At 41.4% G+C, this 17,582-nt stretch overlaps 1 protein-coding gene across 2 annotated transcripts in view; it reads right to left on the bottom strand.

Annotated features, from left to right (window-relative positions):
- The window catches only part of LOC120032868 (transient receptor potential cation channel subfamily M member 4-like), a 65,896-nt gene that overhangs the window by 23,708 nt on the left and 24,606 nt on the right, over window positions 1-17,582 (bottom strand). The window contains exons 6-17 of one of the 2 annotated variants that reach the window (XM_038979095.1): window positions 16,933-17,110; window positions 12,225-12,289; window positions 11,773-12,012; window positions 10,705-10,813; window positions 10,413-10,531; window positions 9,751-10,059; window positions 7,939-8,040; window positions 7,193-7,321; window positions 4,970-5,099; window positions 4,474-4,619; window positions 502-614; window positions 20-127 (exon numbers count right to left, since the gene is read on the bottom strand). In XM_038979095.1, the coding sequence (XP_038835023.1) occupies window positions 20-127; window positions 502-614; window positions 4,474-4,619; window positions 4,970-5,099; window positions 7,193-7,321; window positions 7,939-8,040; window positions 9,751-10,059; window positions 10,413-10,531; window positions 10,705-10,813; window positions 11,773-12,012; window positions 12,225-12,289; window positions 16,933-17,110 (1,748 nt within the window). Of the gene's footprint in view, window positions 1-19; window positions 128-501; window positions 615-4,473; window positions 4,620-4,969; window positions 5,100-7,192; window positions 7,322-7,938; window positions 8,041-9,750; window positions 10,060-10,412; window positions 10,532-10,704; window positions 10,814-11,772; window positions 12,013-12,224; window positions 12,290-16,932; window positions 17,426-17,582 lie in introns of both variants that reach the window. The other variant, XM_038979086.1, reaches the window with a different exon arrangement.

A 17,582-nucleotide genomic window follows, 5' to 3' on the forward strand; every position in this document is an offset into this window, starting at 1 on the left:
TGCGTGCGTGCATGTTTACGTTTGCATGATGTCGGCGAGAGAAAACACAGTGGCATCTCCTCCATCCAGACTGTCTGTGTTCCGACCATGAGTCACCTCCTCCGACTTCCCCTCCTCCTCCTGTTCCCTGAAAGAGAGAGAGAGAGAGAGACCTGACCGACTGACAGACAGAGGCGCAGAGTGAGGAAACTTTCCTTCATCACCATCTTCTCTGTATCCTTCCAATTTCTCTAACATTCCACATATTGAAAATTGGATTGATACAAGAGAAGATTGGCTGATAGTGAAAAAGCAGAAATTTAGAATGATACTATCGTACCGAGTGAAGAAAATAAGCAGCGCATCACGTATTGGACATTTTCCCGAATCAACTTTTTTCCCTTCAGCACCGGTCAATCTTTTCCGTATTATTCCAATTATTTCTATGTACGCACTGCATAAGGAACATAAGGAAAGCTTAATGGATTGGAAATTGTCAGACAGACACAGGTAGCCACTAACCTGAAAGTGATGAGGTTGGTGTAGATGAGGGGGGGTAAGAAGAAAGCGAGGACCAGTTTCCAGACCTTCGTGCTCCTCTCCATGTCTCCCCACCATATCTGAGACAGCAGAGACTGCCAGAGGAAGAGGTAGAAGCAGAGTTAACCTGTTTGGGCTGCAGGGGCAGTATTGAGTAGCCGGATAAAAGGTGCCCATTTCAAATGGCCTCGTACTCAATTCTTGCTCGTACAATATGCATATTATTATTACTATTGGATAGAAAACACTCTCTAGTTTCTAAAACCGTTTGAATTATATCTGTGAGTAAAACAGAACTCATTTGGCAGCAAACTTCCTGACAGGAAGTGGAAAATCTGAAATCGATGCTGTGTTCTAGGGCCTGCCTATAAATGCCCTTCATATATATCAGTATACATGCACTTCATACGTCTTCCACTAGATGTCGACAGGCAGTGAGAGAAGAAATGGGGTGAATAACTTGATCTGGGGTCGAATGAATGCTCTTTGTATGACGTGTCACCAGTTTCCTGTTTTCTGGAGAGCGCGTGAAGGGACCTGGATTTGCCTTCTGATAAGCTGTCGTTATGGACGACTAATATCTCCGGCTTTGATTTTATTTGATACATGTGACAATATCATCGTAAAGTATGTTTTTTCAAAATAGTTTTGTTAGATTATTGACATTTTTTCGGGACGTTAGGCGTGTTGCGTTGTGTGCCTTTGTTCAGGAAGGAGAGCTTCGCGCCACTTTGCTAGCTTTCCGTGCTAATTGACTGGAGAAGAGGACATTCTAAATCCAAACAACGATTGTTCTGGACAAAGGACCCCTTGTACAACATTCTGATGGAAGATCGTCAAAAGTAGGACCCATTTTATGATGCTATTTCATATATCTGTCGAACGTGAAATAGTCGTTTGCGCCCAGATTTTGGGCACTCTCTCGCTATAACTAAGCTGGATGTCGTAATGAAGTTATTTTTAGAATTCTAACAAGGCGATTGCATTAAGAACTAGTGTATCTATCATTTCCTATACAACATGTATTTTTTAGTAATGTTTATGAATAGTTATTTGGTCAGAATATGTGGGTGTCAGAAAAATATCTGGACGTTGTGGGAAAAAGATGCTACGTTAGCACAATGTATAACCACTGATTTCAGCTCTAAATATGCACATTTTCGAACAAAACATAAGTGTATGTATAACCTGATGTTATAGGACTGTCATCTGATGAAGCTTATCAAGGTTAGTCAAAAATTATATATCTTTTGCTGGTTTGTTACGATCGCTAACTTTTGCTGCTGGGGAATGGCTTGTGTTTCTGGCTATTGTGGTAAGCTAATATAATGCTATATTGTGTTTTCGCTGTAAAACACTTAAGAAATCGGAAATATTGTCTGGAATCACAAGATGCCTGTCTTTCATTTGCTGTACACCATGTATTTTTCAGAAATGTTTTATGATGAGTATTTAGGTATTTGACGTTGGTGTCTGTAATTACTCTGGCTGCTTCGGTGCCATTTCTGACGGTAGATGTGATGGTAGCTGCAATGTAAAACTGATTTATAGCTCAAATATGCACATTTTTCGAACAAAACATAGATTTATTGAATAACATGTTATAAGACTGTCATCTGATGAAGTTGTTTCTTGGTTAGTTTGGTTGGTTCTTGGTTAGTTAGGTTGGTTTTGTGCATGCTACCTGTGCTGTGAAAAATGTCTGTCCTTTTTTGTATTTGGTGGTGAGCTAACATAAATATACGTGGTGTTTTCGCTGTAAAACATTTTAAAAATCGGACATGTTGGCTGGATTCACAAGATGTGTACCTTTCATATGCTGTATTGGACTTGTTAATGTGTGAAAGTTAAATATTTCTAAAAGATATCTTTTGAATTTTGCGCCCTGCACTTGAGCTGGCTGTTGTCATAAGTGTACCGACGTCGGGCTTGCAGCCATAAGAAGTTAAGGCTCTGCGAACTAGGTTCAGTTTCCTCTTAGCAGAACTTGGCTAGGCAAGGCGAATGTCTGTGCTTCACATACTGCCTTAAAAGACCTTCGCTTGAAAAATTTGAAAAAATAGGCAATATTACTGTTTGTCCCTCTTGAGACGCCATAGCAACAGCATTGCCACTTCCTAAAATACAGTTCCTCTCAGATAAATCAAGAAATCTGTCATTAAGAACCCGATAGTTACTCTGACAGAGCTCTAGAGTTCCTCTGTAGAGATGGGAGAACCTTCAAGAAGGGCAACCATCTCTGCAGCACTCCACCAATTAGGCCTTTATGGTAGAGTGGCCAGACGGAAACCACTCCTCAGTAAAAGGCACATGACAGCCCACTTGGAGTTTGCCAAAAGGCACCTAAAGGACTCTCAGACCATGAGAAACGAGATTCTCTTGCAAGGTGATGTAACATTCCTATTGGAATCCAGCCAATGTGGGGATAGCCAATATCTGGCATTTTTAATCACCCGCAACCTGTATTCAGAATGACTGCAAAGGTAAGGAAGACTAAGCTATGAGACAACCTAAAGCATCTAAATTGGAACAACCAATTTCAGTAATGGGTGCAATAAGTCCAAGAAACATATGGTATTAATTTAGAAAATGTAATTTATATTTCAGTAGCATAAGATTAATTAATTACTCAATAAATCAATGTACAAGCACAAACATACACTACCGTTCAAAAGTCTGGGGTCACTTAGAAATGTCCTTGAAGAGGCGACTCCAGGATGCTGGCCTTCTAGGCAGAGTTCCTCTGTCCAGTGTCTGTGTTCTTTTGCCCATCTTAATATTTTATTTTTATTGGCCAGTCTGAGATATGGCTTTTTCTTTGCAACTCTGCCTTGAAGGCCAGCATCCCGGAGTCACCTCTTCACTGTTGATGTTGAGACTGGTGTTTTGCGGGTACTATTTAATGAAGCTGCCAGTTGAGGACTTGTGAAGCGTTTATTTCTAAAACTATACACTCTAATGCACTTGTCCTCTTGCTGAGTTGTGCACCTGGGCCTCCCACTCCTCTTTCTAATCTGGTTAGAGCCAGCTTGCTCTGTTCTGTGAAGGGAGTAGTACACAGCGTTGTACCATATCTTCAGTTTCTTGGCAATTTCTCGCAAGAAATAGCCTTCATTTCTCAGAACAAGAATAGACTGACGAGTTTCAGAAGTTCTTTGTTTCTAGCCATTATGAGCCTGTAATCAAACCCACAAATGATGATGCTCCAGATACTCAACTAGTCTAAAAAAGGCCAGTTTTATTGCTTCTTTAATTAGCACAACAGTTTTCAGCTGTGCTAACATAATTGCAAAAGGGTTTTCTAATGATCAATTAGCCTTTTAAAATTATAAACTTGGATTAGGTAACACAACGTGTCATTGGAACACAGGAGTGATGGTTGCTGATAATGGGCCTCTGTACACCTATGTAGATATTACATAAAAAATCAGCCGTTTCCAGCTACAATAGTAATTTACAACATTAACAATGTCTAGACTGTATTTCTGATCAATTTGATGTTATTTTAATGGACCCAAAATTGTATTTCCTTTCAAAAACAAGGACATTTCTAAGTGACCCCAAACTTTTGAACGGTAGTTTACATATTGAAACAAACAATTCTAAAAATCAACCTGCACAGAGGATGCTGGGAAATGTGATAATGACAGGTGTGGTTTTGGTTCAAAGTGATGTGTATGAGTTTCAGGCCCCTAAATTAGTGTAAAACTAGGCCCTCAAAATAAGGCCTACTTTATGATAACATATTCGATTAGGATCTCACTTGGTGAAGTCCATAGAACTGAAAATGAATGAATGCAACAACTAAGCCTCTTTTTTTTTACTGAAGAATTTGCTGTGTGCATATGGAGGAGGCGTGTGTGAATGCGCAAATGGAAGACAGAGGGGCGAGGGGAAGGGATTCAGCTACACACACACACACCTTGACCCCTGACCCCTGGGTTTAGTACGGACCTGCACGCCGTCATGGCTGAAGAAGAGGCGAGCGTCAGCTGCAGTAGCCATCTGCAGACAGGTAGCTCCGCCCCACACCGGAGACTTCCTTATAAGGAGGGTGAAGGAGCGTCTTTCACTGCTCTGGTAGCACTCACTGAACACGTCTACAGAGATGATTAAAGGGTTAACACTCACTCACTGAAGACTTCTAAAGAGAGAAGAAACAGGTCACAGGTTTTCAAATTAAGTTTCCCATTTGAAGTCTGGATATGTTTGCTTCAGTCCTCATCTTAAAGGTGTGAAAGTATTGCAAATGGTCCCAGACTGGGATGCCATCCAGCAGACTTTCAGAACAGGTGGTCCCTTGTGGTCTGATGCGGAACTGCTACAAGGCATTATGGGGTAACCTTCACTCAGAAAATACAAGCTGCTAACGGTATGCATAACAGAGTTGATAACCACTACATTGACATCCTCACAGTACAAACACACAGCCAGGATAAGGCTCACCCACCAAGGGCCAAGTTCTCAAACTTCTGGGCCAGCACCTTCATAGAGAGCTTGGTCTCCGTCTCACTCTCCAGCTTAGACAGCTCCCTCAGCATCTTACAGCCTGCCAGAGCACTGAGGACAGACTCCCCTGCCTGGAGGGGAGGAGGGAAGAGAGAGAGAGAAAGAGAGAGAAGCATTGTACATTGGTAAATTAAAGGTAGACTCTGCGAGATGACGCAGATGCACAAGGTAAATAGCAGTAGTGGGTCAATTTCCACAACAACTAAGAGCGATGAAGCGCGAGGCTAAACCACTCCACTGTTTCGGTCCGGTAGCTAGCACGTTGTAGCAGCATGAAGCAAACCCCTGCACACGCACAGATACTCTGTGTGACTGTGTGAGAAGTTTTGCATCATGCTTATCGGAATATCTGCGGTGCTGCTCATGGCAACGTCATTTCACCGAGTCTACCTTTAATGAATGGCCTTTGGAGTCCATGTTATTTTCTACAGATTAGATTGTTGAGTGCACACATTGTTTATCACTGCATTACAGCTGCCTGGTCCCATATATTCTTAACTGGCTCACCTGGTCAGACCACTCCCGAGTGGCCTAAGGCACTGCATCTCAGTGCTAGAGGCGTCACACAGACCCTGGTTCGATTCCAGGCTGTGTCACAACCGGCCGTGATTGGGAGTCCCATAGGGCAGCGTCGTCTGGGTTAGGGTTTGGCCGGGGTAGGCCGTCATTGTAACTAAGAATTTGTTCTTAAACCTGTTATGGCTGCAAGGGGCAGTATTGAGTAGCCAGTTAAATCGTGCCCATTTCAAACGGCCTCGTACTCAATTCTTGCTCGTACAATATGCATATTATTATTACTATTGGATAGAAAACACTCTCTAGTTTCTAAAACCGTTTGAATTATTTCTCTGAGTGAAACAGAACTCATTCTGCAGCACATTTCCTGACCAGGAAGTGGAATGTCAGAAATCGATGCTCTGTTCAACTGCCTGCCTATACATGGGCTTGATACGTAAGAGTCTACGTACACTTCATACACCTTCCCCTGGTTGTCAAGAGGCGGTGAGAGAAAAAATTTAGTGTTTATCTTGGTCTGAGGTGGAATTAAAGGTCTTTGTATGACGTGACCGTCCATTTCCTGTTTCTGGAGCGCGCGAAAGAGGACATGGATTTGCCTTCAGTTTTGCTCTCGTTATGGACGACTAACATCTCCGTCTTAGATTTTATTTGATACATGTGACCATATCATCGTAACGTATGTTTTTTCAATATAGTTTAATCAGATTATTGAAATTTTTTCGGGAGTTTTGCCGTGTTCCGTTCTCTGACTTTGTTGACGTTGGAGAGATCTGTAGCACTTGGCAAGTGCCCATGCTAAATGAAGAGGGAAATTTGCCGTTCCAGATCCAAACAACGACTGTTCTGGACAAAGGACACCTTGTCCAACATTCTGACGGAAGATCACCAAAAGTAAGAAACATTTTATGATGCTATTTCTAATATCTGTCGTGCATGTGAACTGGTCGTCGGCGCCCAAGTGTTTCTGGCTATTGTGGCTATGCTAATATAACGCTACATTTTGTTTTCGCTGTAAAACATTTAATAAATCGGAAATATTGTCTGGAATCACAAGATGCCTGTCTTTCAATTGCTGTACACTATGTATTTTTCAGAAATGTTTTATGATGAGTAATTAGGTATTTGACGTTGGTGTCTGTAAATATTATGGCTGCTTTCGGTGCAATTTCTGATTGTAGCTGAAATGTAAACTATGATTTATACCTGAAATATGCAAATTTTTCGAACAAAACATATGCTATACAATAAATATGTTATCAGACTGTCATCTGATGAAGTTGTTTCTTGGTTAGTGGCTATTTATTCCTTTATTTGGTCGAATTTGTGATAGCTTCTGATGGAGTAAAAACTGATGGAGTAAGAATAGTGGTGTCTTTTGCTAACGTGGTTAGCTAATAGATTTACATATTGTGTCTTCCCTGTAAAACATTTTAAAAATCGGACATGTTGGCTTGATTCACAAGATGTGTACCTTTCATCTGGTGTCTTGGACTTGTTAATGTGTGAAAGTTAAATATTTAAAAAAAATATCTTTTGAATTTCGCGCCCTGCACTTGAGCTGGATGTTGTCATAAGTGTACCGGTGTCGGGCTGCAGCCATAAGAAGTTAACCGAGGTTAAATTAAATAATGATTTAATAAATTACCATCTCCCAGAAGTAGACGGCCATCTCGCTGCGGTTCTGCAGCACGGCCCAGATGAACAGAGAGGCCCAGGGAGAGAGACAGCGCTGCTCCTTGTACGGACACTCCTCCAGCAACAACTTATTCATGTGCTGAGAGGGAGGAGAGAGGGAGAATAGGGATATAAAGAGGGGGACGGGGTGAACGAGAGGGAGAGAGTGATGTAGTCACAGTTACATTCTATGGCCAGTAATGCAGTGGTATCACCATAGTAGCATTGATAATTAAACTATATTGGTGGAGTCTACACTATCACTGCATCACTGTACCGTATCATTGAGAACAAAGGCATTTGTAATTCATGTCTATGTAGAACAGAGGTGTGAGGCGACACTACTACAAACACTAGCTGCCTCCTAAATGGCACATATCCCCTATATAGTGCACTACTGGGCAGGTACCCTAGTAGTTAAGAGCGTTGGGCCAATAACCGAAAGGTTGCTGGTTTGAATCCCTGAGCCAACAAAGTGGAAAAATCTACTGATGAGCAAGGCAGTTAACCCCCAACAACAACTGCAGCCCCACACAGCTCTCTGATTTAGAGGGGTTGGGTTAAATGCGCAAGACACATTTTAGTTGAATGCATTCAGTTGTGCAACTGACTAGGTATCCCCTTCCCCTTTCCCTACTTCTGACCAGGGCCCTGGTCAAAAGTAGTGCACTCCTTGTATATAGGGAGAGAGAGTGTCATTTGGAATGCAACCACTACCTTCAGTGCTCTCCTGGTGCTGGTGCTCTGGTCCAACTTCAGAGGGCTGTAGTAGAAGGGCAGACACACATCTCCCAGGATGTCCCATAGAAGCCTTGACATCTGAAGGGAGAGGCAAGAGGAAGTCACATAGAACTGAGATGACTACCCACATGAGAAAATACTATAGAATACTACAATACTTACTATGTGGTCCCGTGTGGCTCAGTTGGTAGAGCATGGCGCTTGCAACGCCAGGGTTGTGGGTTCATTCCCCACGGGGGGACCAGGATGAATATGTATGAACTTTCCAATTTGTAAGTCGCTCTGGATAAGAGCGTCTGCTAAATGACTTAAATGTAAAATGTAAAATAGAATGATGTAGTATACTGTAGTATACTATACTACACACTGTAGAAATCCTCAATCATGTGTAGCACACGGTAGTATACTGTAGAATATTTACAACAGAAATGTCTGCTAAAACCCTATGGTCCGCAAAAACACTACACTTTTTTAACTATATTAAATATTACCGTATTTAATTAGCATATACCCTGCCCATTCCCCTCCACCATATCCCAATTTGTGCCAACCATAAGTGAGAAACCAAATGCCAAGTATAGACAATATATTGTGTTCCCTACCGGTTATAGAAAATAGCAGAAGCGCTGAACTATCTGTTCAGATTATGGAAAATTTGCTCTTTTAGGTTATGGAAAACATGCTATTTTAGTATTTCTCCACTAGGTTTCCTCAAGGAGAAAGCCTCCACTTCTATGTCAAAGTTAATAAAACTAAAACACTATAGTATATACTACAGTATACTACAATCAGTAAAAAACACTACATGAATTACTATAGTACAGTGCATTCGGAAACTATTCAGATCCCTTCCCTTTTTCCACATTTTGTTACGTTACAGCCTTATTCTAAAATGTATTACATGTTTTTTTCTCATCAATCTACACACAATACCCCATAATGACAAAGCAAAACCAGACACTACAGTGAATACTATAGTATTTATACCATAGTATACTATAGTATTTTTTCATGTGTTGAAAAACATTTGATCAAATGCTCCTCAACTCCACACAGTGAGTGACCCCATACATCCCCTTTCCCCCTCCCTATTTTATCAATTTACCATTTAATTTCACCACAAATACCTAATCACATCCGTACTTTAAAAAAAGTATGTGGCTGTATATCCGACTGACCTCTTTTTCTCCCTACTAAAGATTAGGAAGTTTCTGTGCATGTGTGGATCACGTTCTGCACGTGTTTCTTGACCTCTACTTTACCCACACATTTTGTGGTCTCCTTCCCTTCACATTTCTCACTGTCAATCATGAATGATCATTTTTTAAGTTTTACCGGTGAAACATCCATGCTGTATCTGCATACCAATAATTTGATCTCAAACAGTTTAATTGGGATATGTACAGTAGCATAGCCTACCTGTGTATTTTGCCTAGTGGTGCACGCTGTTTAGTCTTGGCCACATGAGAGAAAATGCTGTGGTGTTTTTGTCTTACAGTAACGTAATACCATGCCATTATATTCGGTTCTGTTGCGTAGAATACTATCATTATGTGATCTTGCAGACTTTGATTCAGCTATGATCTAACTTTATTAAACAAGCACCATTTGCCAGAGTAGCCTGTTCTCTATGAGTAGAGCAGAGACTGTGCGTAAAGTAGAGAATAAACACGTGCACAGAACGTGATCCACACAGGCGCAGAAGCTTCTTTAGTCTGGAGATGAAAAGGTCTGGTAAAAGTCACATCCGCACCCACTACGATACAATAAAGTGCAACCCCTCCTCACCTCATACAAGCTGAGCTCTTTGGCCGACGAGGGTTCTGATATGGGGCTCACGGGGCTCTTGAGGAGCGAGGCCCCGTCCAGAGAGCAGGGGACGGTGGGCAGGGACCCGGCCAAGCCCTGCCTCTCTGTGAGGCGGCGCTGGAGCAGCGTGTAGGCCAGAGAGCTGTCGGAAAGCGAGCGGTACAGGACCTCCAGACGCCGGTATGTCAGGTAGTCCAGGATGTTGAGACCATTCTCGGTGAAGAGACGCACGAACTGGGGCTTGTCGTTGATCAGCGCGTCCGTCATGGAATCCTCTAGGTCCTCGTACTGCAGGAGGATGTTTTTCAAAACATATCCATTTGTCAATCTATCTAAAATAAATGTGTGTCTCTGTCTCTCTATCCGTCTGTCTGTCAAAATTGAAATCACTATCGTACCGAGTGATAAAAATAAGAAACGCTCCACAAATTGAACATTTTCTAAATTGTTCTGATTTCCAACTCCCTTTCACCAGCAGCCTATCTTCTCTGTATTGTTCATTATTTTCCTAATATTATCCGATACAGAGATATTGGAAACATACAGTCTGATAAATGCCCTGTCAAATAAATAACATAACATTTAAAAAAAAAAATGCTGTTTAACAATGGTGATAGTGGTGATCGTGAGGAGCAGCTCACCTGCCATTGGATGTCTCCATTGAAGAGTTCACTCTTAGCGATGTCCACCCTGTTCCAGGCTACTGCTAGCTTCAGCTCCTCTGTGTACTCCCTGGCATCGCTGGACACACGTTTACTGGCTGACAGACAAATACATAGAACGAATGAGTAGTTTGACCAGGTCATGTTGAACATATCTGTCAACAGATAGCAAACGCACACACACACACACACCATACACACACGCGCACAGACACAAATAGACATGCAGACGGAAGAATGCATGCACGCACGCGCATACACACACACGCACCTCTACCTCTGACGAGAGCCTTCAGTAGCACTGTGTCAAAATCATCAGGACTCTCCTGCTCCCCGTGGAACACTGTGATCAGATCTCTGTTCTGGTAGATACTCAGTGCCTGGTGAGTTAGAGGAGGGAGGTATAGAGAGAGAAGGGTAAAGAAGAAAGAAAAGGAGTAAGGTTATGTGCTCACTTACATAAACTTGCTTTCTCTCTCACACACACACGTAGCAGTACTTCCGTCCCTCTCCTTATCCAAACCAGGCTTGAACCATGGACCCTCTGACCTCATCACCAACTGCCACCCCAGAAGCATCGTTACCTATCGCTCCACAAAAGTCAACGGAAACAACTACTTCTATGTCTCTGAGTGGGTGATATCACCAATTGAACGCTACTAGCGCATCGCTAACTAGCTGGCCATTTCACATCGGCCAGACACACACACAAACACATGTATACACACCCATCCACACACCAGCAAGCTCTCACAGTCGCACTGCAGAATTAAACGTTTATTCAAGTGTTTTTGACACCCTGGTTTGCTCCTACTGCTCTGTATCATTCCATTTCTCCAGAAGTCAAATTTCTAAGTTAATGGTTAAGTTTAGACACTCATTCCGAATGGTTATGGTAAGGGTTAAGGTTTGGGATTGGGTTAAAACAGAAACAGTGCCTACCACTGGGATCAACACACAACCTTCTGATCCACAGTCATGGGGCTATCCCAGGATTATGCACATCTGCTATCCCCGGCCACAATGCCCTAAAAAAACTCAAGACTACTTGATGGTAATAGTGCTCACTATTGCCCCTACTTGCCGGTTTTGAAGGCATTTCCTGACGTCCTCAGTGCATAGATATACCTCCAATTTCGAAGTCAATCTTGAAGGATCTCCCTGACACACACACACACACACACACACACACACACACACACACACACACACACACACACACACACACACACACACACACACACACACACACACACACACACCTCCCCACCCACACACACACACACACCCGTCCACACACACACACACACACATCCCAGCTCACCCTGCCCCCACTCACCCTGTCCACCAGCTTCTCCAGGTCTGCCTCGGCAGTGAAGTGCCTCCGGACCCTCTCACGGGCTCTGTCGCGCAGCTCCGCACTGGGGCTCTTGCTCCCCTCAGCCTCTGGCGGGGGAGAGGGGGGGCTCATGGGCATGGCTGACAGTGCATCCAGCAGCTCACAGATAAGGTCCGCCGCTGGACCAGAACCATTCAACACCAGCCAGGGAGTAGCCTTCTTCAGAGAGAGATCCACCCTCTGAGGGAGAGAGGGCGAAAAGCAGAAAAGAGAGTGAGAGAAAGTGAAAGAAGGAGAGATAAGAGGGAAAGGGAAATTCAAAAGGGACGGAGAGAGAGAAAGAGGGGATAACGGGAATGTTCTGGTAATAAACAGTAATGTACTATAGGCCTAGTGATGTCATGAAAAGTAAAGTACGTCATAGTGATGATAGTGATGTTGCCATAGCTTACCTCCAGCATGGCAGCGTCCCCTGAGATGAGCATACACAATACAGGGACATCTATACTGCCACTACCTGGAAAACAACAGGTACAGGGAAGGGGTGTAGGACAAATGGGAGTCCATAAAATCAAGTTTTTAAGTCATGAATCATTGATCAGATGTCATAGTCAATGTCCATCAATGTTTCATGATTTACTACTTATAAGAATATTTATAAGAATATGTATTTCCACAAGCATCATGGAAGAATGCGAATGTATCAAATTATTGTCAAGTTTTTTGTAATGAGTCATTCAGTAAGGTTACATACACACAATAATATGATTATTGTGAATAGTCAGATTAATAATAGTTTGAGTGGACATTTACATGCCTTGGAAGAAGAACGATTCCCCTTATAATCCTGTTTACACCGACACATCTGAAATCAGGCTACCTGACGGGACTTAGAAAAAATGCAAAACATCGGCAATCAAAATAAATGTTCTACCGCAGCAACAACCATGTTATTTTTGTGAAGCATATTTGATTCTGAGTTCGGACATATGAAGTTTGTATGTAAAAACTATTTCTAAGATGCATACTTTCAATATTTCCCAACTCGCGCAAAATAATTCAATTTGAGCTGCTCGTGCTAGCACATGCACAGATCAAATAAATCGCTATAACTCTGAGTGAGGCATTTCCATATCCCCAATAATTCTAAAGATTGCTCAGAGAACCAGACGTATCGGTTTATGCTTACTTTGATTATGACCGTACGTCGAATAAGATAAGCAGAGTAAGGAGTTTACAGGACTAATACCATACTCGACCTAATGCCATTATCAGTTTAATATCTAATTATTAGTGTGCATGTAAACGTGATCAGATTGTGAATGTCATTGATCTCATTGTGAATGTCCATCATATTAATGTCAATGTGTGAATATTTCATGATTTACTACTCATATAAGAATATTTTTTATTTTATTTAACCTTTATTTAACTAGACAAGTCAGTTTAAGAACAAATTCTTATTTAAAATGACGGCATACCCCGGCCAAAACCGGACGACGCTGAGCCAATTGTGCACCGCCCTATGGGACTCCCAATCACGGCCGGATGTGATGCAGAATGGATTCGAACCAATATAAGACTATGTATTTTTACAAGTTATTTCCTTACAAAAAAATACAAACACAATTGAACACTTCACGATAAGTCATCCTTTGGATTAATTGTTATACATTGTTAATGTTAGTCTTTCTTACTGAAATATATAAATAACCCACCAAATATTAGCGATACAAAAAAATTACACAAACGTCACTGAATTACATTAATCTAGTCGTATTTACCAAACGCTAGCAAAGGCGGGCCTCCTTGCCCATCAAAATAAAATATTAAAATATTGATAGTTGAAGGTGCCGTGCCTAGTTGATAACCACCTTGGTAATTGCTTCGAAACAGAACCTAAACTATACCGAAACTAATTTCACACTTTTAACAACAGATTATATAAATGTAAAGCATGATGGGGAGAAAGGGAGAGAATGGGTGAGTTGCTGCCTGCCATAAAATGAGGGACACTGTCTGACAGACCAATCAACCTGCACATGTCCTCTACTGTATGCTTATTGCTTTTGTTCAATGTATGGTTATTTTGACCCTTGGTTATTGTTGTTACTGTTGTCAACTTTGATTCTTATTATTTTCATATTGTAAATATCCAAAGTAAGCTTTGGCAATATGTACATTGTTACGTCATGCCAATAAAGCAAATTGAATTGAATTGAATTGAGTTGATGAGCGAGGGGAAGCGAAATACGCATTATTATGTAGGGTAGGGCCATTCTATTGTATTGATTTATTCTATTATAATCTCAAAATTATATGTAGCCTACCCTTTACAAATCCACCGAATCCAAACAGTTTTATAGTCTACTCTGGCCTACTTGGAGTACACAGTGAGAACGTGCATCATTTGAAATGGTAAGAAGACCAAGACGAATGGATGCACATGCTGCGTTAGCGTTGCTACAAAATCTGAATGAAAATGACTCAGATGGCGGGGAAGAAATGAATCATGACGACATCTCTGATGATTATTCTTCTGATTCTGAGCCTCAGCTTGAACCTACAGCTCCGAGGCCTAACCGCAAAAAATGACAGAATGGTGCGCACTGAGCAGGTGCTTGCACCACCACCAAATGAAAGGAAAACACTGTTTGGATAAAACATGCTGGTGACAATGCTACAGACCGATTATCAGCAGAAAATGTCATCAGTGAGAGAGCAGGCCCTACATCTCAAGTAAAAAACTAAATCAGCAACGCAATCACCAGCTTTCGTTGTTTATGTGACATGGGCTTGCTCCAACTGAGAATTGACTATTTTTGACTGCTGTCATATTGACATGTATATTCATTATAATGCCATTATTGCTTGTGTGCTGATTTTCCCTATTTATCAAACACACTTAGCATATCTCATTTACATAAGTATTCACTCCCCTGAGTCAATACTTTGTAGAAGCACCTTACAGCTGTGAGTAGGGATTACAGCTGTGATTCTTTCTGGGTAAGTCTCTAAGAGCTTTCCACACCAGGATTGTGCAACATTTGTCCATTATTCTTTTCAAAGTTCTTCAAGCTCTGTAAAATTGGTTGTTGATCATTGCTAGATAACAATTTTCAGGTAGATTTAAGTCAAAACTGTAACTCGGCCCCTCAGGAACATTCATTGTCTTCTTGGTAAGCCTTGGTAAGTCCTTGTGTTTTAGGTTATTGTCCTGCTGAAAGGTGAATTCATCTTCAAGTGTCTGGTAGAAAGCCGACTGAGCCAGGTTTTCCTCTAGGATTTTGCCTGTAATTAGCTGTATTTCATAAATGTTTTTATCCTGAAAAATTCCCCAGTCCTTAATGATTACAAGAATACCCATACCATGATGTAGCCACCACTATGCTTGAACATGATGTGTTGTATTGGATTTGCCCCAAACAGCCACATTTTTTGCAGTATTACTTTAGTGCCTTGTTGCAAACAGGATGGGTCTTTTGGAATATTTGTATCTGTACAGGCTTCCTTTTCACTCTGTCAATTAGGTTGGTATTGTGGAGTAACTAGAATGTTGATGATCTATCCTGTTTTCTCCTATCACGGTCATTAATAAACTCTGTAACTCTTTTAAAGTCACCATTGGCCTCATGGTAAAATCCCTGAGCAGTTTCCTTCCTCTCCATCAATTTAAGTTAGGAAGGACACCTGTATCTAGTGACTGGATATTTAATGTGTGCTTTTTATTTTTTTTACCCATCTACCAATAGGTGCCCTTCTTTGAGAGGCATTCCAAACCTCCCTGGTCTATGTGGTTGAATCTGTGTTTGAAATTCACTGCTCGACAGGGACCTTACACATAATTGTATGTGTGGGGTACAGAGATCAGGTAGTCATTGAAAAATCATGTTAAACAATATTATTGCACACACAGCTATCACATTTGGTTCCTTGGGAACGTATGTTTTTGGTTTCACATTGGTTGTGGGAACGAAGCCATAGGTTTCTGACCGCCAAAACGTGTTTTAAACATTCCGAGAACAGAAGTGACAATTTAGCCTGTTCTGGGAACGTTTATTTTTAGGTTGTAGGGAGGTTCTGAGAACATTTTCTTGGGAGGTTTTATTAACGCTCTGAGAATGGAAATTAGGAGGTTTTTTGGAGGTTTTAGGAGGTTATTTGGAGGTTTTTGAACAACTTCCTTAAAATTATGACTGAATGTTTCAATAAGAGATAGATTTTTGGGGATTAACTTTTTTTAACTCCAAGCACAGATAAGAAACATGGAAATTAATTTCCGTAGGCATTAATCATGCAACCATTTTTTTTATTGAGACAGAGCATCAGTGAAATTCAAACCTATGATCTTTTGTTCTCTAGCCATGGAATTAGACGACTGCGGCACTAGGATGGAGCTAGCATGCTATGTTTTTTTACGCATACAAAGCTGTTAATTTTAGTCTGTTCAAACAGACCCCATTTCAAAGGAAACAAACACTCATTAAGATCGGGTGTTGCTAATTAATGGGCCAACACACCAACACACCTGAACACATTTAACAAGATAGAGGATATAGAGAGTATTCCCAGAATATTGCCAAGAACCTTACATTCTCTGAACGTTCTGAAAACATTTTTTCCAGAATATAGTAAAAATATTACATTAAATAGAACCACATAGGCACTTGTGTGGAATGTTCTGTGGAAGTACTGCAATTCCCACAGAAAAACTTTTTCTTAACGTTATCGGAACAATTTGAGAACATGTCTTTAATGTCTTTAATCCAAACCATGAGAAAACCTGTAGGAAACTTTATGCTGAAGTACTGAAATTCCCACAGAAGAACATTGTTTCTTAACATTCTTTGAACTATTCGAGAACTTTCACAATGTCAAACCAGTTGGAGAACGTTCCTAGAATTGAAATTAAATGTAATCATGTTTGAGCTTTTAGGAAACGTTCTGTTGAAGCAATGAAATACCAAGAAAATAAAGATTTTTTGTCAAGTTCCTTAAATGTGCTGAGAATGTTCCAAAGCCAAGTAACTATCCTGCACCATTCCCAGAAAGTTGTAGGAAGGTTGAATGCAAAATAACCATAGAACAACTACACTCTCACCAAGCTCTTAGAAACAGATGGTTCTCAGAACGTTATGTGCTAGCTGGGCTGTGTCTCACCCCAGATGCCTGTGCGTTGGTGGGAGATGTAGTCCTCCATCTTGGCCCGGAAGGCCGTTTCCCCTCCCCGCCGGCCTACACTCCCATCATCCACCAGCAGGAAGGCCTGGTAGTTATTATCCAGGCAGCACGAGTCACGGGATGTGTTCTGGGCATAATACCGCGCTGGAAAACTACCCTGTGGAGGAGAGGCGTAGAGAAAGAGAGATTGTGTGGGGGGGAGGGTTAGAGAATGTGTGAGAGAGGGGGGTGTGCGAGAGAGATTATGTGTAGGGAATGGGATCAGAGGAGGAGAGAAGGGGTAAAGGAAGAGGGGAGAGAGATCAGGGTAGAGAAAGGAGGGTAGAGAGAGAGGGAGAGAAACAGAGAGAGAGACATAGTGAGAGAGAGAGAGAAGAAGACATTGTGATTCCCATCCCTTGTGTAATAAAAAGTCCTCGTTGTTATTAATTTGATTTCCTGTGGTTTTCAATTTCCCGATGTAAAAGGACATCTTATTGAAAGAGAGAAAGAAATAGAGTGAAAGAGAGAAGGGATAAAAAGGAGAAGGAAGGGGACAGAAATAAATTAGGAAAGTGAGTAAGAAGCAAAGAGGGGAGAGATGAAAGTGAACAAAATTCTATAATTGTATATGGTGCCAGTGTACAGTA

Source organism: Salvelinus namaycush, chromosome 3, assembly GCF_016432855.1.
Source record: "Salvelinus namaycush isolate Seneca chromosome 3, SaNama_1.0, whole genome shotgun sequence".
In the NCBI taxonomy this organism is placed as follows: Eukaryota; Metazoa; Chordata; class Actinopteri; order Salmoniformes; family Salmonidae; genus Salvelinus; species Salvelinus namaycush.